This window comes from Tripterygium wilfordii, chromosome 16 (genome assembly GCF_013401445.1).
Source record: "Tripterygium wilfordii isolate XIE 37 chromosome 16, ASM1340144v1, whole genome shotgun sequence".
NCBI classification, from domain to species: domain Eukaryota; kingdom Viridiplantae; phylum Streptophyta; class Magnoliopsida; order Celastrales; family Celastraceae; genus Tripterygium; species Tripterygium wilfordii.
The window spans coordinates 2,426,327-2,451,688 of NC_052247.1; the positions used below are offsets into that span (position 1 = coordinate 2,426,327).

The 25,362-nt window shown below is 36.2% G+C and overlaps 4 protein-coding genes across 5 annotated transcripts; 1 reads left to right on the forward strand and 3 right to left on the reverse strand.

The window, feature by feature from the left end:
• Positions 1-823: 823 nt before the first annotated feature.
• On the reverse strand, positions 824-3,769 carry LOC119981193 (ras-related protein RABA5d-like). The gene is made up of 2 exons (XM_038824248.1): positions 3,319-3,769; positions 824-1,356 (listed from the first exon to the last, which is right to left on the reverse strand). The coding sequence occupies exons 1-2, from the start codon at positions 3,647-3,649 to the stop codon at positions 1,040-1,042; spliced, it is 648 nt and encodes a 215-aa protein (XP_038680176.1). The 5' UTR covers positions 3,650-3,769; the 3' UTR covers positions 824-1,039.
• Positions 3,770-7,016: 3,247 nt separating this feature from the next.
• LOC119981192 (transcription factor bHLH128-like) lies at positions 7,017-11,380 on the reverse strand. Of its 2 annotated transcripts, none has more exons than XM_038824247.1 (6): positions 10,881-11,380; positions 8,958-9,277; positions 8,660-8,791; positions 8,501-8,566; positions 8,332-8,400; positions 7,017-7,476 (listed from the first exon to the last, which is right to left on the reverse strand). In XM_038824247.1, the coding sequence occupies exons 1-6, from the start codon at positions 11,239-11,241 to the stop codon at positions 7,423-7,425; spliced, it is 1,002 nt and encodes a 333-aa protein (XP_038680175.1). In that variant the 5' UTR covers positions 11,242-11,380; the 3' UTR covers positions 7,017-7,422. The 2 variants fall into 2 exon arrangements, with proteins under 2 accessions (XP_038680175.1, XP_038680174.1); XM_038824246.1 differs by having other exon boundaries at positions 8,958-9,280; positions 10,881-11,377.
• Positions 11,381-12,126: 746 nt separating this feature from the next.
• Positions 12,127-15,947, forward strand: LOC119980480. The gene is made up of 5 exons (XM_038823185.1): positions 12,127-12,567; positions 13,804-14,512; positions 14,638-14,875; positions 15,406-15,468; positions 15,621-15,947. Exons 1-5 carry the CDS (start codon positions 12,213-12,215, stop codon positions 15,681-15,683), a joined length of 1,428 nt encoding a protein of 475 aa, XP_038679113.1. The 5' UTR covers positions 12,127-12,212; the 3' UTR covers positions 15,684-15,947.
• A 7,420-nt stretch (positions 15,948-23,367) lies between these two features.
• Positions 23,368-25,107, reverse strand: LOC119981391 (galactolipase DONGLE, chloroplastic-like). The gene has a single exon (XM_038824482.1). The coding sequence runs from the start codon at positions 25,048-25,050 to the stop codon at positions 23,644-23,646; it is 1,407 nt and encodes a 468-aa protein (XP_038680410.1). The 5' UTR covers positions 25,051-25,107; the 3' UTR covers positions 23,368-23,643.
• Positions 25,108-25,362: the final 255 nt, after the last annotated feature.

Here is a 25,362-nt window from a genome sequence, read left to right on the forward strand (position 1 = left end):
AGCCAAGGGCCCGTTGACCGGGAACGCCCATTGACTCAGGTCAACTGTTCGTGCAAGGCCCCGCCCAATAGTTTGTAACGGGTTGGGCCAGAATTTTTTACCCAGCCTGTAACTGACGGCCAGCCATGTCATGCCCGTGCCGGCCCCCTCCATTTTTAAAAAAATGAAATTATTTAATTATTACATAGGCGAATAAATATCACAAAAGATATGGTGTAAATGTGTAATACATAGGTTTTGATATAATAGTCACCGAAAGTCAAATTGACTTTGTTCCATTTTGATCACGGACGGTCAATTCCTAGTCAGTAACTTGAAATAAAATTTGTGACATTTTTGTAACTCGGACAAATGTTCCCACGTTGGGTAAGTCAACCCGCTCATGTGACAGGTTGATCGTTAAATTGTGTTCCACGTGCGAAATAATTTCCCTCTGTCAAATCTACATGGAAATGCAAGCTGCCTTTCTTAGGTGGCAAACATTGTTAATGGCTTAAAGCCGAAAAAGGTTGACACTTCCTTAATCAAATCCACCTGAACACATGATGCTTGCAGGATTGAGCCAAGGTATCAACAGCTTTCAAGAGAAGATATAAAATGCACCAAAGTATCCCAGAATCATGGAATGTATTTGTGTACATCATTGTAGGGGAAAGAGTATTAGGCATCCCAAACTCTTCACCCATATCAGCTCACCATGTCCTGGTTTTGGGTCCTGGAGATGGTCTAAGTGTGTGGAACAAGTCTTCAAAGCCATTGAGGTTTGCCCTAGTTAAAGGACAGCCACTTATCAATGAACCAGTGGTTCAGTAAGGAGATTTTGTTATGAACACTCAAACTGACTCATTTTCTTGAATAAACTTTTAACATATAATTATCATCCTATAACATTGTCTTATTGGAAACCAAGGAACTCAAGAAGAAATTCTTTTAAGAAACAAACAAACCCATCAACTAAACAAATTTTGAATCAAATAAAACAACCATGAAAATGGCCTCAGCTTGTGTACACATTCTGGAGATGAGGAGAGAATAGAGGTCACCTGGAACAGCAAGAAGTATAGCCTTTGGATTGCTTCGATCCGTCACTGTTGACAAGGCTTACCCTGTTGAGAGATAATTCAGCTTTATAAGTATCTGAGTTCAGGACTTTTCTGCTCACATTGCTATAAATCTCTCGAATAACCATCTCGAAAGCCTTTTTGACATTTGTTGAATCTAGGGCAGAAGTCTCCATGAAGAACAACCCTTCTGCTTCTGCGAGACTCGCGCCTTCCTCGATACTCACTTCTCTGATATTCTCCAAATCTCTTTTGTTACCGACCAGCATCTGTGCCACTGTTGTATTAGAATGAGCTGCACAATTGTTTCAGCTAAGTCAACAACCACCAGTTTTCAAATCCCAGCCCACCGAATAAATGGACCTTAAAAGATTTTAGAAGAGATAACTAGACAGTTCTCTAGAAATAACATTGTGCTTATTAATGATATACATACTTGAACTCAATAACCAAGAAAAGTGGCAAGTCAAGACAAAATTTTCTATTCTAGATTTTTCCTTATGAGGACGATCAATGTCATATTAAGTATGGCATATCGGAAAGTCATTATGCAACATATATGCATTAATGTACTGAGTGATGAATCACCATTGTCTAACACTACAACCGGCACATGTTGCTTTATTCCTTTACGAGGTTCTCTACAAGAACAAAACCTGAAAGTAAAATCGTGGGTTGGATGATTTATCTAGTCCCAACTAATATTGGTCATCTTCCTACTGACCATCCACTTCATTAAACAATTAATTGCAAGGCTTATTGACATGAAAATATCCTGCAGTCCATTGGCATATTAACATTCAAAGATTGATCAACCAATTGAAGCAACCAAAAACATTTGAATGAAAAATTGTACTGAGATAGACACATGTATTCCAATATCGATAGTTCGATATGCTCTGGGAACAAAACATCCAGGTTAATAGTGAAAGTAAATCTCCAATCCAATATCTGCCTACTCACGCAGCTTGCTTAGGCATTAACCAAGTTGGACAATACTGCAAATTACACAAAATAAATATTCAAAGCATATACAATATTCTGAGGAACTAAAGAGCCTGCAATAACATAGTTCGTAAGAACAGTTCCACAGCCAGGTTCCTCAACCAAAACCTCTATCAAATATCCAAACACCTCTCACACATAGAACGTCTTATCCACTCAATAGTCAATTCTCTCAACACAATTATGAGCAAGAACCCGAACATACTGATAAAACCTCACAGTTACTAAGAATAGTATCATGATAAAGAATTTATAAAACTGACAAATCTTCAAATGTCCAAACACTATTCATACATAAACTTCTCATCCACTAAACAGTCAATCTTTTCAACACCATTACGACCTTGTGTCCATAACTGGTTACTTAAAGCAAAAAAGCTAAGCTCTTAGCTATGACAAATAATCATACTAGAAATGGATAATAGTAGAGTGCACTAATAGTACATCCAATCAGATATAAATTAACTGCTCATCTTTGCAGTAAGACACAATGGGTAGGATAAACTTCATTTCAGATTAAAATATAGCAAACTATGTGCTTGCAATCATTCCAAATGGCAGGCTTTATATCATAGAATAGGCAACCAACTTAGTTCTTCAAGCACTTGTGGTGATATGGACTTGGGGACTATCCCATTGTTGCTTCAAAAGGAGAAGCTATTTTGCGGGTATTCAAGTTGAAAAGTAAATCCAAATTTCAGCTATTGAGTTGACAGTAATGACTCCATCTGTCATCACATCTCATAGTTAATGTCTTGAATCAGTATGACTGAGTTTACCACGGAACCAAGGTCGTATAGCCTCTTACTAGTATGGATGAACTACAAAGATGCAGTAATAATCACATCCATGGATTTAGAATGTTAAATTGGTAATAGCTCCACTTTACTTTTCACTGTCCATCTAATCTTCCCATTCTTGATGCAATGCCATAGATTCAGCAATTATACATGGTTCCTATTTTTGGATCTTTAATATGTTAATAGATTCAGCCATTATACATTGTTAATCTCCTACTCTTTTATCAAAATCCAAACGAATGAAACTACCCAAACCCACCCACCCACACACACACACACAAAATAGAATAAGAACCAAACAAAATTCACTCAATCAAACACAGCAGAATCAAAGAATTTCAAATCAAATCTACGAAAGTCACAAACAAAAGAAAAAACCACCAAAATAGGGACACTCACGAATCCTTCAATTGACCACCAACACTGATCCAAAAAACAAGAAAAGAGCTTACTTTTGAGCTCATCGAGCCATCGGCCGACGTTATCGAAGGTGTTGCGGCGGCTGATATCATAAACAACGAGAGCGCCAACAGCTCCTCTGTAGTAAGCAGAAGTGACGGCACGGAACCTCTCTTGGCCAGCAGTGTCCCAAATCTGAGCCTTCACCTCCTTACCATCAATTTCCATGCTCTGCGTCTGGAATTCCACTCCTATGGTGGCTTTGGAGTGCGGATTGAACTCGTTGCGGGCGTAGCGCGAGAGCAAGTTCGATTTTCCGACGGCCGAGTCACCAATAATCACGATCTTGAAAAGGTACTCCTCCCCTCCCTCGTCGTCTGACATGGTCGGTGGGGGTGTGAGAATGGAGGTGGGAAGGATTGGTGGTGGGTGGGGTGTGCAGTGTGCTTGCTTCTCTGTGTCAAGCTGGCACAGACACTACTGCGCATGTAGTGGCTCCATCATAGATTTAAGGATCAATTTTCTTTCCTTTTAAAATAAAATAAAATAAACAAAATTCCTTTCTTCTCACTTCTAATTTTCTAATGTTGTTGGAATTTTTTTTAGTTATTTAAAGAAAAACGACAATAAAAATAAATTTTTTTGGATTATTTATTGATTATAGACCTTTAAAGTTTAAAATACATAAGTTATAATTTACAATACTAATTGACTATTTTTTTTTTTTTTTGAGATACAACTAAAGTAGATATAATGCTATACTACAACACACTACCCAGAGTATTACATCCAGACAAAAAAAGTGTGTTGTAGTGGAAACTTATATACTACAACACAATACTAATTGACTATATGTCTATTTATTGATAAGTTATGGGCCTACTAACAATTGGGTTAATACCACTTTTGGCTATTGAAAGATGGCCCGTGTTCTAAATTGGTCTCTGACTCTCAAATTGTGTCAATTTAACCATCGAAAGTTTAATTTGTTCCAAATCAGTCACCTGGGTAGAAATTGTCCAATTTCGATCAATCAACCTACCTACGTGACAGATTGATCGTTAACCATTGATGCACGGTTCATAATATCCTAGGTGGATATATATTTTTAAAAAATTGAAAATTTTCACTAGCGTAATTACCGTTAATTACAACTCACGCTCTGATTTCTCAGTTCTCTCTTCATTTCTTCGTTTAATATTTGTCAATTTTTACTCCGCAAGAAACTAATTACGCTTTATTCATGCCCTCTAAAGGCTTATAGCTAGTTTTTGTGTAGAGAGTAGAGACCTCCTAATTCATCTTCCAGGGTGTTGTGTGTGTTATTTCTCCAGCCTCTTCACAACCTAAAGGTTCTCTGTCTTTATTTTCACTGCTTTCTCTATTTTTTTCTCTCTTTCTAGCTCTCCTGATTTTCCCCCTAAGAACACGAGTTACACTATTAGAGTTGTTGGCATGGGTGGAGTTGTTGGGATAGGTGGAGCTGCTGTGGAAAGTGGAGCTACTGGAAGTGGCATCACAATCAACCCTGGCAAAAGGACCAAGTCAAGTGCTATGAGGAAGCCAAACACTATTATTCAAGGATCCACATCTACCTCAAGGTATTATGCAATGTTAAAAGCTTCTCAAGAATCAATCACTCATGCAAGGAAAGAAGCATAGGGGCGTATTGGTAGTAGGCTGAATCACTCTGTTTTGTTTATCCTAGATGCATGTACTACGCATGTGGCATCAATGTTTAACGGTCAACCTGCCACGTAGGTAGGTTGATTGACCGAAATTGGACAATTTCTGTCTGGGTGATTGATTTGGAACAAATTGAACTTTCGATGGTTAAATTGGTACAATTTGAGAGTCAGGGATCAATTTGAAACACGGATCATCTTTCAGTGGCCAAAAGTGGTATTAACCCACTAACAATTTATAAGACGAAGCGACTAACCCGTAATCCATTAACACTTCAATCTTCACATTTCACAAAATAACCATAATTATAGCCCAAAAATTACAAGAAAAATAAGCCCATTTGTTTTTACATTAGACCATTCATTGTTAAGTTATGGGCTTATAGTTATGGCCTTATGAGAGCCTACTAACAAAGTAACAATTTACAATAAGATTGAGCCAATTTGTTAGTATTAGTGGTGTCAAAATTGAAATTTTAGTGGGGTCAAAATCATATTTTATATATATCTATATTGAAAAAAAAAATTAGTGGTGTCAATTGACCACACTAAAGCATGGGTCCCCCTATAAAAAAACAAAGTTTTTCTCTAACCCATGTGAGTGGAGCTTTGACCCATGAGTTTTGATCATTAATAGTTGAGTTAAAAGGAAACAAAGTCATGCAAACTCGATGTATCATCGGAAACCAAATATCTAGTTGTCAAAAAAAAAGAACATATTGCTACTATAAATAAAAATGTGTTTATTGTATTAATAGAAATAATTTTATATTGTAAGGAAGAAAAAAGAAAAGCAAAAATAAAAAACTATACTGAAATATTATAAATCAAATTAGCAACATAACAGTCATAACTATTACAACCATTCATGAATGCTCCAGTAACAATATATTTATTGGGGTTTTTATAAGTTTCTCTATTTTTAAACCTCTAGATCTGACCAAATAATCGAGATTAAAGTTGATTTAGAGTTTACGCTATAGAGGCTTAGGAATTAGGGTTTAGATTTTAATATTTGGGGTTTATGATTTGAAATTTAGGGTTTAGTGTTTGGGATTTGGAGTTCAGATTTTAGGACCAAATAATTAAGATTAAAGTTGATTTAGAGTTTGCGCTATAGAGGCTTAGGAATTAGGGTTTAGATTTTAATATTGGGGGTTTATGATTTGAAATTTAGGGTTTAACGTTTGGGATTTGGAGTTTAGATTTTAGGATTTAGGGGATTTTAGGCCTTAGTCTTTAGGGTTTAGGATTATTTAATCAACTTTAATCTCAAATATTTTAGCATAAATGGATCTAAAGTTGAGGTACTTATTTAAACTCAATAAAAATGTCTTTACTGGAGAAAGACTATACAACCATTACCTACAAATATGTAATATAACGATGACAATTTAACTTAAAGTAGTAAATACTTTAATAAATTTCTTACTAACTACTAATAATACTATGAAGTATCAACAAAAGGTGGCTCGATTGACAATTGAGTTGGGTTATGCATATGTGTATTTAAGGTTCGATTTTCAACTGCAAACATATTTCTGTGCGATATTAAAAAAACACTACAAAGTCAACCAAATAGATATTCAACCCTCAAAACAATAATAGCACACGAAGAAAGAAAGGATGATAAAAGAAAGAAAAACAAGAAAGAATAGAAGGAAGAAGATGCATGCTTCAACTAATTTACAAAAAACTTCTCTCTGATACCATCCAAGGAAGAGTTACAGTGAGTAGAAGACAGAGGAGATTCCAGGTTATGAGAGTACAATTAAGATAAAGTGACTGCTCTCTCTTTGATTCATTCACACTTCACAGATATGTAAACAATAGATACTAGATGGAAGCATCCAATGGAGGAGACACCACAAGGAGTGTTGGCTGAGATGGTGAATTTGACCGTGGTACCTCTTAGCGCAAGCGAGAGGTTTTGAGTTTAAGTCTCATGAGTGTTTTCATATCGCAATTTGCGAGATGAGTCCTAGCTCAACCGAGCATGTGTAAATGTCACCCTGCCTCATATCAATAATAATGTAATAATGTTCCAAATTTCCAAAAAACAGACCATACAAAGAACAATAAAATCTCTTACATACTAATCAATTTATACATTCGAATCAAAAGCTCTCCATGTTTTCATCTTCAGCAAGAATTTCACCAAGTTACAACAACAGATTGCTAAAGAAACTTATCCAGTGTTGGCACCTTAAAACATAAACTGAACATCACTTGACATTTTTCATTTTTTTCTAGACAAGTTATGGATGAACAATTTCACAGAATTATATACATCTTGATACTATTCTCATCTTCTTGGGGTTACTAAGCTCGACTTGAACACAATATGACAATCTGTTGTGCTCGAATCTGTCATATTTCTCAAGTTCTTGACACAAAAGAAAAATATAGACTCATGTTACATTGCTCGAGTCTGCCCTTTTTTTTTGGCCCATAGATACCTGTTCAAGGCTATTAGATCGATTGTTTGCATCCGCATGTGCAACCTTCAAGATCATGTTGGAGTTTCTGAAACAAAGCAACAAAAAACAAACTGTTAAGAAGTGAAGTAGCAAACTCATTGTTATGAAGTCAAGTAAATCTTACAAGAAAAAGAGGACCATCGTTGATTCTGATTTTCTTCAATTTATTCTAAGTTTTTAACATAAGCAATTCAAAATCAAAAGCTACCCAACTAAATATCAAATACCTTGTCTAGAACGGCATATATGTTATGACTATGTAAAATAGGATGATTTTCGTCGCTAAAAAGGCTATAATCAATTTTTTCAAGTAATTATAATAATGCAGCCACTGTTCCCAACTGCAGACACAAAAGAGAAAAGGAACCTTCATAATAGATAAAGGATGGCAAACAAGAGTTAACAGAACTTCGTTTCTGCTATTTTACAGATTTCAGCTCTAATTTGGATAATTTAGAGGGGGATTAAATCAACTAGAGAATTGGCTATCTTGCTAAAGCATGACTATTTCGCTCACCGTTCTCCTTCCACCCCCACCCCCTCTTTCTTCTTATGCTAGTATGTACAGTAAACTCTACGTCTTCGACTAATCAAATTCTATGTTATTCTATCTACTCAGAATTTTTTTTCCAAAAACGAGAGAAAGCATTCAAAATGAAAAGCGAAGATGGATTACCAGCTTAATGTATTCAAATAATTTGGTTTATCAAAATAAAATATCCAACAGCAAGCAGTAAAAGTGCAGATCATGCAAATGTGCATTGGATAACATTGTAATGATAGATTGTTCTCACAGAAGACTGTGTACTTCATAGATTGTTCTCATATCAAGAACTGATGCGGCAAATAAAAATGACATGACATTTCTTATGGGTTTCCAAATTTTGGCAGATTTTCAAACCTGAGCTTGATTTTGAAGGCCTTTGATATGCTGCACTGCCAAATCCAACATGTCTGCATAGCTTGTTTGCTGTCAGATCATTGTGAAGAAAAGTTAAAATACAAATTCAATAATATTATCATCATGTGTGCTGATAAATATTATTTATAAAGAAATTAGTAATACAAACCTTATCCATATTTGGAACCAGATCTTGTAGTTTCTTCAATTTCCCACTTATTCTGATTCTTCTCTCCTGCATATTCACACAAAATGAAGCTAAATTGCTTTATAAGCCCTTTCGGGTTATCCTATAAACGATGAATTGAAACCCTCAAATGCTACTCACTCTTTCGGCAATGCTTCTGGGGTGAGTGGCACAGCCTCGCTTAGCACGGACTTTGCAAGGGACAGAATCCTCTGGGATATTCAGTAGCTTCTCCACCGCAGCCATCTCTAGAGTCGTCTGTGGCAGGCTGAACTGAAATGAACAATGACACAGAATTCACCAGCGGAAATGGAAATGCACAAGAGCGAGACAAATTGACTATTGATAGTATCAAGCAAGAAAGCTCGTTCTTGTAATGTAATTAGAAGTAGATTTCTACAAGCATGAACAAAAAAAGACATTGGAGAAACTTTAGTACCTGAGAATCCAAGACATTAAAACAAGTGAAATAGTCTCCATCGATATTCTTCGCTCGTTTGCCAGCAAGAGTGGAGAAAGCAATAGAATTGGTATTGTCCCAAGAGTCCACACCAAAGCTAGTAGTATTATTAGTGGCATAAGAATGCCTGGTGTTTTGGTGGCCATTGTCAGAGCTGATGCTATTGTAAACATCTTCACTGCCTTCTGAGATATTTGAAAGAGAATCTGGTCCAGTGAAGCTCAATTGAGACTTCAATCTTGATTCTCCATACCCACCTTGAGGATTATAGCTTCCACTACCTCTTGCAACTGAATATCCTGCTGTTTACATTGACCAAAAATCAGAGTCATTTTTTTTTTCTCTAATCTTGACTAATTTAGTAATTTTAAGAAAATTTTACCTTACATAATAAATTTAACTAGTATTATTCCAATGACCATGAAATCATATTTTCAAGTCCTCTCCTCCAAATAATGTCTATAAAAAAACTTTTTTTCCCCTTTAAATATGCAATCATTAGGAGGAGAAGAGATTCCCCAAATGACAGGGTGGGTGGAGCTCAACCACTTGGTTAGAGGGGACTCCTCAAACAAACTATTATTATAGATAAGGCATATAAATATCATCCACTAGGCAAGTGGAGCAAGTTGTCACATATAATAATATCTAATCCCTCCCAATTGAAAAAAAAAAACAAACAAAATTTCAGTCTTACCCTTTGAGAATGCTCAAAATAAAAAAACTAAAAAAAATAATAAAATATACTATCTGCGATAAATCCAAATAACCAAACCAATAATAGGGTACAAACACACATGTAGGGCCCAATTAACATCCAACACTCCCTATTAATTGAGAATCAAATAGGGGTCACTTTTTGGAGGTTCGGTCTCAAGCATTATTCTTTGTATTATAATAGGCATGGAGATATCGGGACGAGGTAACTCTGGAATTGTCTAAAGTCTACAATTCTCATTTAATAGTGGAAAAAACATAAAATATTGTATGATGTGGCACACTTCCCAATCGATTATATGTTTTCTATTATAAACATGAAGATATCACATGAGGGAACTCTGGAATTGCCCAGAGTCTACAATTCTTATGCAATATTAGAAAAAAATAAAAGTATTGTGTGATGTGCGGCATACCTTCTAAACCATTATACGAGAATTCCCGATAAGGTCACTTTTAACAAAAGAAATACAATTCCTAAAATACCCCAATCAAAAAGGACTACAAAAAGAAGCTTTTAAGATAGATTATCCTCATAAAGCACAGATCCAATCAAATTACAGAGACATCCAGAAAAGACCCCCACACCCCTGCTTACACGTGACAAAAGGTCGAATAGCAGCCAGAAATTTACTTATTATTATTACAATATAGTAATATATATACACACTTTCTTGTGAATATTTTTGTCTTTTAGAGAAAAAGAAATTTACTTATTATTATTACAATATAGTAATATATATACACACTTTCTTGTGAATATTTTTGTCTTTTAGAGAAAATGACATTTCTATCCATTCACATCCAAGTCAACGCTTATCCAATGGTCCACAAAAACCACCAATCTCAAAAACCCACCCAGAAAAAGAAATTTAAACCAATTTCATTGTTTTTTTTAAACTAAGAAATATGTTTCATATTGAATCGAATCACTAACACATATGATTAACTCAATTGATCCAATCTCAAAAACCCACAAAAAGAAATTTAAACCAATTTCAACTTCCTTTTTTTTTAACTGAGAAATATGTTTTATATTGAAATACAACCACAAGAATACACATATACCTAAGTTAATTGATTGCCAAACGAGTATCTCTAGTTGGTAAATTTTGGAGAACAAAATGAATATAATGGGGGGCAGTAGAGTCATTCAAAAAATATTGATGATAAATGACTGCTTACCAGTTTCCCCAGCGACTTGGCTTAGAAACCCAGCAGGAGAGCTCCGCTGCCTGACCAAGGATCCCGCGCTATGTGCGATTTCATTTAAGCCGTAGGATCTCTGAAGCCCACCAGACTTGGGAGGATTCGGATCGTTGGATGAGCTGATTTTACAAGTTGACTCTGAGGAGGAATCAGCTGAGGATGAGGAGTAGTAGTAATTGCGGTTGCCCAAAATCAATGGGTCTGCCGCGATCACTGAGTCCACCGCCTGAGTCAAGAGTGAGCCTGGGGCGGAGCAGAATCGAGTCAACCCCGTCGGAACCGCCTTCCTGGTGGCGCTGGATTGTTGTTGCGATGATGAAGAAGAAGATTGGTACATGGCCTTGATTTACAAAAGATCTTTTAGATATTTTTAGAGAGATTTCTGGAGAGAGAGAGAGAGAGAGAGAGGGTAGAGAGAGAAGGTTAAGAGAAAATAACAAACGGTAGTATTATTAGGAGAGAGAGGAACGGGATGCTATACTTGTGGAAATTTCCAAGATGAGTATATTAATGGCTAAATACAATTTCTCGCCCAAAACTATATACATTGTTTCAATTTCGTCCTTAAATCATGTTTTTAATTTAATTTGGTTTCCGAATTAAGTGAAAATACCTGTTTTGTCACTCAAATAGTTCCGAGGTCGGAAAAAATTTTATATGACATCTCACTTGACGTAATTTGTATACATAATACACATGAATAAAGTTCATAACTAAAAAGAACTTTATTAGATTGTTGATTGTCTTAAACTTCAAAATTTGCTCGAGTGATCAAAATATTTTAAAGTTTTAGATGACTCGTTTGAAATTTTTGATTTTTCAATGACAAAAATGAAACATGAGATATTTTTAGTGACCAAAAATTCATTTAATCCGAGTTTTCGGTTTAATGCTTGCAAAATTCAAGAAACACTTTTAACATTGACACAATTTTTTCAAAATTAATCTATTTATTTTGGTTTTATTTATTGAATTACTTACTTATTTTTCAATATAGTTTTTTTTTTAAATATCACTGACAAATATACTTTTCATTATAATCAAATTTTGGACACACATATGCCTAACCTAATCGATTGTCAATCGAATCACGTCTCGTTGGTCAATATAAATTTTTTTTTTACAAAACTAGTAAAAGTAATTAAGTAAAGAAAAAACATTTGATTGCTTAATAGAAAATAAATTTTTTAAAAAAATTTCACTAGAAGGGAGAACGGAGGGACAAATTGAGGGCAAGGGCAATGGCGCGCCAATGCCCATTTTCTCGCTTCAAAATCTCGAAACTCGTCGTCCACTCCGTAACTTGTAATGACTGATATGGAGCCTCCGTCGTTCTCTCTCGGGCTGGATCTCGATGCCGAGTCGGAGCCCCGAATACCCTCTCCAGCCCACTCCAATATCTCCCCAGCTCAAGATTCGCCAAGCATCGCCAACCTTCGTGCAATCGGAGACGATAATGGGTTTAGGGTTGGAGTGGAGCCCGGACTTCAAGTCATGGACTCGGATCCTGATTCCGGACCCGAACCGCTGCGGGTCTTTAGGCGTTTGAGGCGAGGACCTGCAAAGGAAAAGCTTTCGGCGAAGAAGGAACAGGAGAGGTTGGTATGTGACATTGGTGACGAGGACATCGAGGAATTTTCTTCTCAGGAGGATATTCGCAGAGGTAGTAGCTCTAATTAGCTCTGAAGTTAAAATTTTTGTTCCCCAAATTCAAAGTAAGTTTTCTGTTGTACCGTTTGTTAATTTAGGGTTTCTTGTTTAAGCAATATGTAATTATATGGGTGTATCAACGGAGGGTTTGGTAGCTTGTGATTTTGGAGATATAGTGTACCTGGTATGCAAATTCATGGGTGGTGTGTCCTTAATCTGGAGGGATTTGATTTTCTATTTTGAACTTCTTCTCTCACTGTTTGGTTCATGGCAGAAAATTAAGGGAAGTTGAAGGAATTTGGTTCATAATCTTTTGGATAGAATTTCTGTAGCCCAAAGATGGTGTAGGTCCGTAGGAAAGTCGGTCGCCGAAATCAAGTTAAAGGATTTATGAAGGCAAGCATAATTGGCTTGCAGTAGGAAAATTAGCATTGATTTCTTTTGTTCCAAAAATTGGAACATTCTAAACAAGAGGAGCTTTCCAAGTTCATGAGCGGTAGTTAAGCATTGGAAGTTGCTGAAAAGCAATTTGACTGAATGCTTTCTGCATGTTTGGTAAGGCTTATGTTATGAAATGTGTTTTCATTGAGATGTTTATGCTCGGCTTGGTAGGAAATGGTGAATTTTACCATTGTTTCTATTAGTTTTACTATAGCAACTTTGAAACTGCATAATACATGTGGGGAAGCTTCTTACATGTGGGTAAATTTTCCAAGCTGGTCTGACTTTGCATGAATTGTTGGATACAAAGTAATGATCTGGGGAATGGCAGCTCAACGTAGCATAGAAAAATTGGTCAATGTTCACTTTATATGGGGCCAGGGTTGAATTAACTATTTTGGTAAATTGATTGCTTGGGTTTTATACATTTTTTGAGGTATCACAATTCACATGGTGGTTTGTTTTGGTTTGGCATGCCCCAGGCTTCTCATGGTCTGTAAATGTGTACAGCAAGCTGAAGCTTTCAAAAAAAAAAAAAGTTACAGCTTGTGTTTTTTTTACTTAACCTCTTTTGCATTCCTAGCTCTGGAGTTCTCATGTGTTCTTTTACTCCACCGTGTATATTACATTTCTCCATAGAATAACTATTTTGAATGCAATATTGCCTTCAGAATGCTTTCTGTCATACACGTTACTATTGGTATAAGAAAGCTCATTTTGCTTTTAAATAATTGATATCTACGTCATGTATGTGTTGGTTCCAATTCTAAATTATGCTCACTGAAATTCACGCTGTTCTTGCATGCAGATACAAATCCAGCAGCAAAATATTCAATATGTAGCAGTTCAAAGGTCCCACTGCATACACGTGGTATTTTAACCAATCAATCATCTAATCATTGCAATGCACAGAAATGGGAGCAGCTTTCAGTTGCACCGGCTTCAGCCAACCTTGAGACTAGCCAAAGGGGATTTATGTTTCCAAGATTAACTGTCAGCCCTATTCGAAGGTTTCAATTAATTGATTCTGATTCTGATTCTGATGATCCTTCGGTTAGTGAAGACTTGGGCAAAGGTACCTGTAAAATTGAGAAATCACCATTGAAACGACAACGTACTGCAAATGAACAAAAGAGAAAAGCATCAGTCTGTAAGCCCCTGGACAATAATTTGTGGAAAGATTTTTGTCCTACAAAGAGTTTTCATGTTACAACACCTGTTCTGGATGAGTTCTGTGATGAGTACTTTCAGTCCATGAAGAATAATGGTGCATCTCAGAAATTGGGGAGCACTGTTGTTACAAAAATGATGGATGGCGGCTCTCCACAAAATACAAGTGGCGGTGCAAACTTTGATAGAATCCATGATTTGACCGACCCTCTTCCTCCTGCTCATAGTTATTTTTACCATGAGGATCCAAGGATTCAGAAATTAGTCCGTTTTCGGTTACCCCACTTTTCCCCTCTTATTAAGAACGAAGGAAATCAGTTACCTCATGAGTCGCTCATTAACTACATGTGAGTTTGTATTCAAGCTACCTAAAGTATTTTTACATTCAAAAGAATGAAGTATCCATTCTAGTTCTGTTATCTATAAATCTCATGATCTATTCTGTCATACCAATTCCATGCTATTGTCCCAGGAATCAATTCGGAAATGGAGAAACCTCTACAGGGAAAGGAACTCAGAAAACTAATTGTAAGAGCTCAAGAAGGGGAAGAAACAAGTCGAAGAATTCAAATTATGAAGATCCACATGCTCGGGAAGGCTGGGTAAACCCCAAAAGCATTGCTCCCATCCCAAGGGATGCTGGAAAACAACGGGTGCATGCAACTGGTCAGGCGGCTGGTCACTGGTTTACATCCCCGGAAGGAAGGAAGGTATGATGATTTACTGTATCTTTTGACTTACATTCAATCCAATATCCATCTCCTTATGGCGGTTAGCAAACTAGCACTGAACATAACTCATTCTTACGTTTCGATTTATATGGTCATAGGGTTAAAGATTTTGCTTTTTTGTTTTACACTTATCAATAACCACTTTCTGGTGGGCTCAAAATGTCAAGTTCCCTAGTATCCTTGGTAGTATTCTTAATAATCTAGGGGACAATTGATGCTAAAGAAACTACGGTACATTGGTCACAGCTCTATGTTTCAGGAAGATGGTACCTTGAGCACAGAGCACTTCTTATGAATGCTCTTTGGGACATAATTTCTAATGTACAAAAAATTGGATAAGAAATATAGTAAACTGAACTGTGTTGTCAAGTTGTCTTTCCATGGTTTTTATACCCTCACTGTGATATCTAATGGTCCAGGACATAGGAAATTGTAAGATTTTTGTCCTCAAGACATGCTATTGATCAAATATTACCTAAACAAATCATCTAAAAACAATTATTCTGCAGGTTTATGTCTCTAAAACTGGACAGGAGTTTACAGGTCAAACAGCGTATAGATGTTACAAAAAGGTACATTCAAAAACTTGCCATGGTTATACTTCTGGGTCTCTTACTGTAACTCCTTGATCATTAACTGTTCCGACCAAAACATATTGTTTGTGGTAAAGGTTTTGAATGATGATGAGATTATTCATCGTATATGTACATTTGTTTTTCAACAGGAAAGCGGATCACGATTTAGAAAGTCGAAAAAGAAAGTTGCTGCAAAGAAGGTAAAGAGCTGAAGGTCGATGCTGCCAACATACGTATGACTTTCTTTATGCTGCATCTTTGTCATGTAAAATGCCTATTCATGTTGGTTGGCCACTTTTTCTCCTGAAATTTTGCAGATTTTTGTACATTCGATTTGCAAGTACGCTGGAATGTTAAGCATTTGATCATGTTTAAAAGATATAGAAACTTCAATGCCAAAACTGATTTTAATTAGAAGCTTAAATAAAATAGAAACCACCTACCTGTGTTGCAATGCCACTCCATGATTTGTTGGATCAAGTTCTTCACCTTCATCTTCTATGTACTGTGTTTTCTTTCTTATGCACAGTTAATTACATATTGGAAATAATTTAGCAATCTGCGATAGTGTAGAGATACCACCTTGTCTAGTGCAACATGAGTTATAAACGAGCATGTGACCCAATGGTAGAGTTGCAACCTCTTCACATATTATGTGGGGGTAATGTTTGCGCCACCCACTACACTAAAAGCTCCACCATATGATAGATACTTTTTCTTAACTATTCCCCTATGCTAAACCTTTGTGCAACAAGGATAACAATGTGGACCATCAAAAACGTTTCAAATGTCCATGATAGCCTCATTTATGGTCCAATTCCCATTTGGAACAATACCATTGTGGTTATACACTGAGCTTTGACACAATTTATTCTGTCGGTGGTAAATTTATGTGCGCGTGGACATGATGACCCCAGTTTAAGCTCATATTGAAAAATCTAAAGTACAAAATCTTGTATGATGTTATTCTCGGTTAAAAAAAACCTCATTTATGGTGGAAGAACACCGAAGTTCTCAATGATTGTTTGATTTCGCCTAGCTGGAGAGTGAGTACTATTCTCCATCTAATGCTCAATGGGCTACTATAGGACCTATAAAATTACCACCCTTCACATACAATTATTAAGAGTATTTATTCGTTTTGGAATGTCTTATTGAAGCTATAGCTACTATCATTGCTGCAGACCCCGAAAATACAAATTGGGAGAAACTCATCTCTTTCACCCAAGGCTGCACTGCAGCATTAAGGACTAGAACCATGACTGCTTAAAGCAGGCAGAAGATGTAACTTTCATTCCCTTTGCTTGGCCAATTAGACTATCACCTTAATAGCTTTTTTCCCCCCAATATAGCATTCTCCGCTTTTATTCTCAATATAACACTTGACGCTATTGGTAGTAGCGTCATTGTAAAAAACAAACACTAATGACTCTACTCATAATAGTGTCAAATTGCTACATTGGGAATAAATTAGATGGGAGTGTTATGTTGGGATTTAAATGTGGGGCTGTTTATCAGCAGTACTAAGGTCTTGTTATCTTGTTTCCGAAGGGTGGCTTGTTGCCATGTTAAGAGAGGGGCCAATAATGCCGCTGACAGTCTAGCTAAGTATGTTATGCTTGGTGATTCTGATATGGAATGGCTTGGAAACTGTTCACGTTTCATTTCGAGTATTGTTTCTTCGGATTGTACTCCTTTTCCTCGTTAATGAAGTCCTCTCTTTTCAAAAAAAAAGAGAAGAAAAAGTGGGGGAGTGTTGTAAATCTACACCCCTATACACACTAATTATATTGTCCGCATTGGGTTGTTCGGTTTCCGTGGATATATCGGGCCCGCACAGCTTTGTTTCTCCTTAGCTAGCAAGTGGGTCATGGCCCAACCCACCAAACTAGGGAAAAGACCTAGTTGGATGTAAGGGAGTGGGCTTCACTTGTGGGTTGCGTTATGCCAAGTTGTAAATTCACACCCCCATACACACCAACTATTGTCCGCTTTGGGTTGTCGGGTTCCCGTGGATACATCGGATCCGCACGGCTTTGTTTCTCCTTAGCTAGCAAGTGGAGTAGAGGTTAGTCTAAACAAGACCGAATTCTTCCGATATCATATTGTAAATCCACACCCCCATACACACCAACTATATTATCCGCTTTGGGTTGTCTGGTTCCCGTGGATACATCGGGATATCATATTGTAAATCAACACCCTCATACACACCAACTATATATATATCGGGTCTTCATGACTTTGTTCTCCCTAGCTAACAAGTGGGCCAAGGCCCAACCCACCAAACTAGGGAAAAGACCTAGTTGGATGTAAGGGAGTGGGCTTGAGTTGATAAACCACTCTTGGTAGGGTATACCAACCGATGTGGGACTTAAAAGGGAGTGTTAGTGCATGGCAGAACATGAATTTCAATTGCTACAAATTTCAAAACAAAACACAAATTTCTCACCTCTTCCGGCAAAAAGATTTATTTGAGTGACCTAGAGAAATGATGAAGAGTAATGCTTTTTTGAGTAAAATCTTAGGGTGACGAAAATGAATAAGGAAAAGAAAGAAGAAAAAAGAAAGAGAGACAATGTCTTTCGGTGATCAAACTGGAAAAAAAAAAAAAAATTCAGTGACCAAAATGATAGTTTGCTCATTCAGGCCTCCAAATCAACTTTTTCGGACATGAAGTGACGTTTGTTTTAACCTTTTGTTCTTTGAACAACAAGTTTGGGAATCTTACAACTAACCAAAATGGAAAAACGAACATCATTCATCATTCATTTGGCGATCAAAATGATAGTTTACTTACTCTTAATATATATTTCCTTGTTTGATAAAGACTTGAAATCTTTGTAGTCATAAAAGGGAGCCATGGCACAAATCACAATCCCTTTATTGACAATGCTAAGCAATTACTCCTCAACTTGTATATAGCTTTGGACGGCAGTTTCCACAAAGAGGTTTTGTCACCCAAGCTACCATTTATTCTAGAAGTTGCTATGTTTTCAACCTTAATCACAAGATGTCATTAAAAATATGGGCGGCATGTATGTATATATATATCTACTGTTTTAAAAGGAGCTAAAAACGTTTTTCTACCCTTCTAGTTAGATTTGTCACTTTTTGTGGGAAATATGTGTGCGGGGAAATCATCATGAATGTATTTTGTTCTTTCTTTAATAAAATTGGTGCGTATAAAAGGAAAACATAAGTGATAGGGATCTCAGTCATCTCAGTGACTGACATGTCATTTCTGATTCAATCATCATGTTTTGCGGGCCCCTACACTTACATCAATCAAGAGACAAGATAAACGACTGGGATGACTAAGATCCCTAACATTTTTGAAAAAGAAAATAGATTTATCACTTTTTTCCTATAATCTCTTAAAAAGTTGACAATCATATTAGCTAGCTTAAACATCATAATTGTTGACGGTCGGTTTGGGTTTTGATATCCATAATGAGTCGGGTTGCGTTTAGAAATCTTGAAATATGGTTCATTTTGTAGAGCATATTCCACGCCCCCGTACCCAACAAGAGTATAAGACGCCTAAAATAAGTTTATCATAGGAGTTTATTGGAGCTTGTACGCTCTTCATTCATCTATTGTAATTAATATAATAATTTTGTTTGACATAATAGTCAAATCCATCCAAAAGATTGACACTCTATCCTAGATAAACAAAAAGACAATATTCCTTCTAGTAGGATTGTTACTCCTCCATCTATCAATAAATGGGATTGTAAGAATGAATACTCTAGAACAACAATCGCATGGCTCTTGCAATACCCCTAGAAAAATAAGTAGAGTGACTTTGTGAGCTATTCTTGCTCAAATCTTGGTACGTTTGCCGTGAAACTATAGGATCTAGACTTGTACTAGATTCTCGACCTAAGACGATCCTAGGTAAGTGTGTAAACTTTCCTTCATTCAACTTCTGTTTGTTGGACACGAAATCAAGAACAGAGAATGAGCGAAAAATAAAGCAATCGAAATAAGATGCATAGATTTACTTACCATGTTCGGCCAATTGTGAATACGTCCTCGGAGATGCAGAGAATTTTCACTATTTCAAAAAAAAAATACAAGATGCGACTTTAGAGTTATAATCACCCTTATATACTCAAACCCTACACTTAACAATTGGACCAAAAATTACATTAAATCCATGAAGTAAAACTCCTGAAAATCCACTCACAGAATTCGGAACAATCTTCTCAGATCGGGTCACCCGCACACACAGTCTCATACCAAATCCCTACACACTATGTACTTTAATTAATTAGTACAACAAGAAATAAAATTAGTCAACGACTAAAAACCCTACTAACTATTTGTGAGAACAGCTTTTGGTTCTCATTTCCTCCATCAAATCCCATATTTTGAAAAAGAAAATCTGAAACAGAATCAGAAATGTCATAATCAAATCATATTGTTTGTCTTTGACATGACAAATTTAATGGTGGAAATCCAAGAATTGGACCCCAACACCGTCGAAGAATGAACAATTTGTTTATTATTGTCTCTCTCCAAATATCATGTTAAATTAATGGTCGGAAGTCAGAACCTAATTGGACTAAGAGCTTGATTTAGGTATTATTATATTGTCATTCAATTATTGCTATTTTATTCTATTACTTCAATGGTTCTATGGGCCGTAGCCACCACTTAAACAGTCCTATTGACACTTAGGGTTCTTCAATTAGGTTAAGTCAAAAACACATTATTAATTGTTGCAGCTTAATTGAAATATATACTTCCACATTTTCGCCTGACAAAACAAATACATATTCCCATCGAGAGCAAATACCATATTCTTGTGACCATACGTTGGGTTTTCACTCAATTTACCATATCGTTGTAAAGTGAAAATTTTTTATGCTAATGGGCTTGATTATTCGAATTTGGACCCATATTGAATGTTTCAAGACAAACTTATTTGATATCGATAGTAAAAAAGAAAAATCTATATGATACAAAGGGAGGATATATGTGAGTAAATTAAATGTGCATGTATCATATGTATTGAAAGTCTATGGTACGGAGAATAAAAATATTTCTTCATGTCTGGTTGTCAGTTTGACGTAAAACTATTTATAATTACTTTTATAGGTTAATTTATTTTTAAGACTCCTTTAATAAAATATAAAAATGGTTTTAAGGCCTAGATAGCTCCATTTTCATCGTGATCCTTCAAGGTCTTGCCGCAATACCGTTTGAATTTTTACACTTTGTGTAGAATAATGATGGATTTCATCCAAAGGTTTGGGAGAGTTTAGGGTTTTTGGAAACCGACAACGACGCCGTATATGTTTACTTTTAGATATCTGATATGGACCTAAGTTCGAGCCGTCAGGCTCTCTCGTGCACAGAAGTTTCTCACCTGACGTTGAGCCACAACCAAGCATGTGGCCACAAGAGTATTGCTTTTAGTGAGAATCGAACTCAGGACCTTCCGATTTCATATAATTTAGTCCCAGAGAGATTCACCGCTAGGTAGGCATCATGCAAATGATTGTATCACAAGTCTATGGAATGAAGAATAAAAATATTTCTGTATCTTTGGTCGTCTGTGTTTAGGTAAAGAAAAAAGGAGTTTTAAGGCCAAGATAGCTCCATTTATAGCATGATGAATGATCTTGCCCATTTGAATGTACACATTCATGTGTAGAACAATGATCAATTTTCTTTAAGGGTTTCAGGAGCTGTGTTGTGTGGAACTAGAGCTAGGGTTTCATGACTGCAGACTAGTAGAATTACTGATCATCTTATTCATGCATGTTGGATAAATATATGCTTCCACAGTTTTATTACACATTATTATGTTTTTCTCCATAATTGATTTGCTACTAAAAATACATGATTAGGATTTTAATTATTTTAAAATCAGAATTCTCTCCTCTTTTTTTTTTTAATCTTTTGATGAATAGTATTATTTGAATATTAGTTACTTTTCGTGTTCTAGAGAATTCGAACCTCCAACAATATGTAAAATTTAATACTAATATTTATACACGTAATATTTATACTATTTTTAAGGAGTGGCTATATGTCATCGATATCCCACCATCTTAATTTATTGATGTGTAATATAAGATTTAATACTAATATTTATACACGTAATGCCTACACATTCTCTTCTAATTAATTAAATAAGAGGATATTCATTAAAAAATATTATAAAAAGTTTAGTCAACGCTCCATGTTTGTGTCCTTAATTTGACCTCTTCAAAAGCATAGAGCTAGCTAGCCATGAGTACTGTTTCTCTAAACACTCACCCACACACATATTACTTCGCTTTAAACACGGCTTTGATTCTTGCAGGAAGAAAATCGACTATTCAAACAAAGAACACTTGAAGTGAGAACCCTAAATCTATTGAGTCAACACAAACCAGCTTCACACATATAGAGATTTCTCTCTTTTGGAGGTTGAGATCTAGTGATCGAATTGGTCGGGGATCGATGAATATTTTTGAACAAAAAATTGAGTTTGCTTCGATAAAAATGCATACAATTCAACTAATTCCTTAGTTCGATTTTCACTAAAAGCAATACCATTGTGGTCACGCGTTGGACTTTACCCTATCATTTTTTTTTATAAGCACTTTACCCTAGCGTCAGATGAAAAATTTGTGTACGTGCGTACTTGACGGCGTAATTCCTAAGCTTGATTGATTAGGATTTTTGAACATTTTTTTTTATACGACGTCATTCTTAGTTAATAAAACCCTAATTCCATACATGTGGCAAATCCTAAGCTTGCTTAGGATTCTAGAACATTGCCTTTATTCATTTCGGATCCAAATAAGATCCTCCATATCATTACAACTTTGATAATATTCCACATTTTATGATGTTCATTCTTTCTTTCCATTGATGTATGTTGCCTAATTGTATCATCATTTTTAATTTCAAAGTAAACGTCCGCGAGAAAATTTCTTTTAATATAAACATAATCCAGCTTTAAAATATGAAACGATGACATTAATTAATTAATAAGTTAATTTTTCAAACTAACCAAAAAGTTTTAGTGCTATCATTTTTCCAAGCTCAACTAGGGTTTTTATATTTCCTTACAAAGAAAATTGATTAATATGGTTAAGAAAACGAGATGAAGCATGAATCTCGGAGTGGTAAAAAATTGATTCCGAGTCGGTTTCGGGTCGGATAACAACACGTGTTTATGAAATACTTATATGTCCATACCCTAACCCGGATTAGATTTCGGGCAAACTTAATTGACCAAACCCGGATTGGTTTAAATCTGGACAAGTAAATCGGATAAGATTTATGTGTTTGGATCCGGACATGGTTTTAAACCAGACAAATCTTTTGTGTTTGAACCCATATTTCAGACGAATAACTTATGTTCAAATTTGATTTAATTTGAGTCGGACAAATTCGATAATCGGGACAGAACATAATTTTATCACCCCACATGAATCATACACCACAGTTGGTCGTTGATCCTATATGGGTAGTTGGTATCTCATATGAAGGTCTTTTCAAGATGCTGTGATACTCAAGGGCTGGTTCACTTTTGTGCTTCCTCTGATTCATGGATGTTCTTTCATGTTAATGACCAAGGGATGGTAAAGTTGCAAGGGGTCATGTCTAGCTCATACCTTGTAATTGGTCTGAGTTGTCTAAGGGGATAGGAAATCATATTGTTTTGGATTCTCCTTCAAGATCACCATTCTAGTTGATCTTGTTAATTGGTTTTCTTTTCCCTTTTGTATTCGTTTAATGTCCTAATAAAATTATCTGACTTATCAAAAAAGAAAAAAAGACACCTCAGCCAAATAACATTTCATGAAGCTGCTGATGAAGTTCTTGAATTCATTGCAGAACACAGAGACACAGTGACTTCAAAATGTAAACTAATTAAACACACATCAATTAACCATGTAAACTTGTTTGAATTAGTTAATTACCAACCATGCATGCATGCTGATTTTCTAGTACAACATCAATGTTAACTAAATAACCTCAAAACTTTATTTAGAGGTTACAAAAACTTGTCGAATGTACAAATATATATATATATATATATATATATATTATATGTATGTATGTATACATGCTAGATCTCACAATCGATCATCTCACCCCCAAAAAAAATGAAGCTAGCAAGACAAATTGAGGGTAGGAAAGATCAACCAGTTCATGTTCATCCTAAGAAATATTGTAGGATGAACGATTTCGTCGATTCTGAACTAAACTTACCAAATCAATCACCGAGTTTTTCCGGGGAAAAATGTTAACCTTATTGGCATTTTGGAGCATCAAATCCTTCGCTTTATCGAAAATTTCGACGAGTCTTCCACCTTTCTGAATGTTTCTGTCATTCTTGGGAGATTTGAGTAAGCTAATATAGGTTTCCAGGTCATGAACACATGAAGGGTTGTGCATGTTGAAGAAATCAAGGACTAATTCAACACCCACATGAGCATAACATGAGCAACTCCATGGGAACTGGTCATTTTTTTCTCCGAAAAAAACCCTAAAGTTGTCATTGAGGAAAACCCCAGGTAGCTTTGTTATAGGGTCATTGACATTCACAATTCTCAAAACCCTAACTCCCAACTCCTCACATCTCTTCTTGAACCCCAAATTCCCAACTCTCGGTCCTCCGAAAGAAAAAACCGCCACCGGAATCTCATCCCCGGCTGCTTTGAAGTCTCTATTCAATCCCAGCTCTGCAATATCATAAGCAAGCAATAGAGCTAAAGAACTCCCCATACTATGGCCTACTAGTGAAATGCTCATTTCTTCACCTTTGTACTTCCTCATCAATCTTGAAACTTCCGATAGAAGCTGTTCGCGACAACTTTCGAGTCCAAATCTGTTGTCACTCTCATTGGATGTGTACAAGCTCAAAAATCCAGACTCTACCTTAACCCGCGGCCTTGGATTGTGTGGATCAAGCTGGGTTGGCGATAACGAGCTCATGAAATTGGCAATCCACTCATGGTTTGTGACCGTTCCTCGGAACGTTATGAGTATATCTCTTCTCCCTATCCTCTTCGTCTCTTCATCGGAGGAGACAGCTGCATATCCAATCCAACGGCCGCAAGAAGCCCCATTTTGGATAGGAATGTTGATGTCCGGAGTAGCATAGATGTACTTAGTTACTTGATAACCAGAATCCCCAAGACCAACTTGCGAGAACAAGTTGTTCTTCCCATACTTGCAATTCAAGTAACGTTTCGAGCTCGAATCAAGATCGAATGCCTTGTAACAAGCATTGACAAACTCTCCGTAACGTATGATCTCGCCCTGGAGGTGCGGGTGGAGTGGTTCCACAAGGCCTTCCCAGTCGTTTGAGCCATGAATTTCTCTCCACGAAACGGGTAATCTATCAAGATTTTCATTTGAAATGGTAGTAGAAATGGACGGTGTAACAAATGAGGCAACAATTGAATTATGTCTAGAAGAAGAAGAAGAATGTGTTTCTGGTTTCTTCGTTTTGGGAACAGGCAAAGAAACCTTGCCAAAGGAATGTGACCGTGGAGGCGGCGCGGCTGCCATGGACGTTATATGATTCATGTGTGAGTTTGGCATCAAGACTTTGGCAGCCATTGAAGAAGAAGAAGAGGAGGAAGAAAGGGAGAGGAGGAGGTCTTCAATTTCTATGGCTTGAAGTGTCATGGAGAGACAATGAATATATATATATGTGTATATATATATATAGGAGAGAGAGAGACATGAGAGAGAAAAAGAAAGTAAAAAAGGGCATGTTTGGCGAGTGTTTGACTGAGATTAATTAAATAATTAGAAAAAACGAAAACAAGAAAATCACAAATCTTTTATTTCGAGTGGTCGGTAGGTTTTGGTATAAGAAGGTCAAACAACAGTCACGTTAAATGGTTTGTTGCGGCTGATCCGGAAAAA

Bases quoted from the DNA above. Each gene is read 5' to 3' on its own strand.
- LOC119981193 (XM_038824248.1), bottom strand. From the start codon at position 3,649: ATGTCAGACGACGAGGGAGGGGAGGAGTACCTTTTCAAGATCGTGATT. The intron at 1,357-3,318 runs GTAAGCTCTTTT...ACAATTGTGCAG, and splicing joins ATGGCTCGATGAGCTCAAAA to CTCATTCTAATACAACAGTG.
- LOC119981192 (XM_038824246.1), bottom strand. From the start codon at position 11,241: ATGTACCAATCTTCTTCTTCATCATCGCAACAACAATCCAGCGCCACC. The intron at 9,281-10,880 runs GTAAGCAGTCAT...CAATGTAAACAG, and splicing joins CCAAGTCGCTGGGGAAACTG to CAGGATATTCAGTTGCAAGA. The intron at 8,567-8,659 runs GTGAGTAGCATT...GTGAATATGCAG, and splicing joins CCAGAAGCATTGCCGAAAGA to GAGAGAAGAATCAGAATAAG.
- LOC119980480 (XM_038823185.1), top strand. From the start codon at position 12,213: ATGACTGATATGGAGCCTCCGTCGTTCTCTCTCGGGCTGGATCTCGAT. The intron at 14,513-14,637 runs GTGAGTTTGTAT...CTATTGTCCCAG, and splicing joins GAGTCGCTCATTAACTACAT to GAATCAATTCGGAAATGGAG. The intron at 15,469-15,620 runs GTACATTCAAAA...GTTTTTCAACAG, and splicing joins CGTATAGATGTTACAAAAAG to GAAAGCGGATCACGATTTAG.
- LOC119981391 (XM_038824482.1), bottom strand. From the start codon at position 25,050: ATGGCTGCCAAAGTCTTGATGCCAAACTCACACATGAATCATATAACG.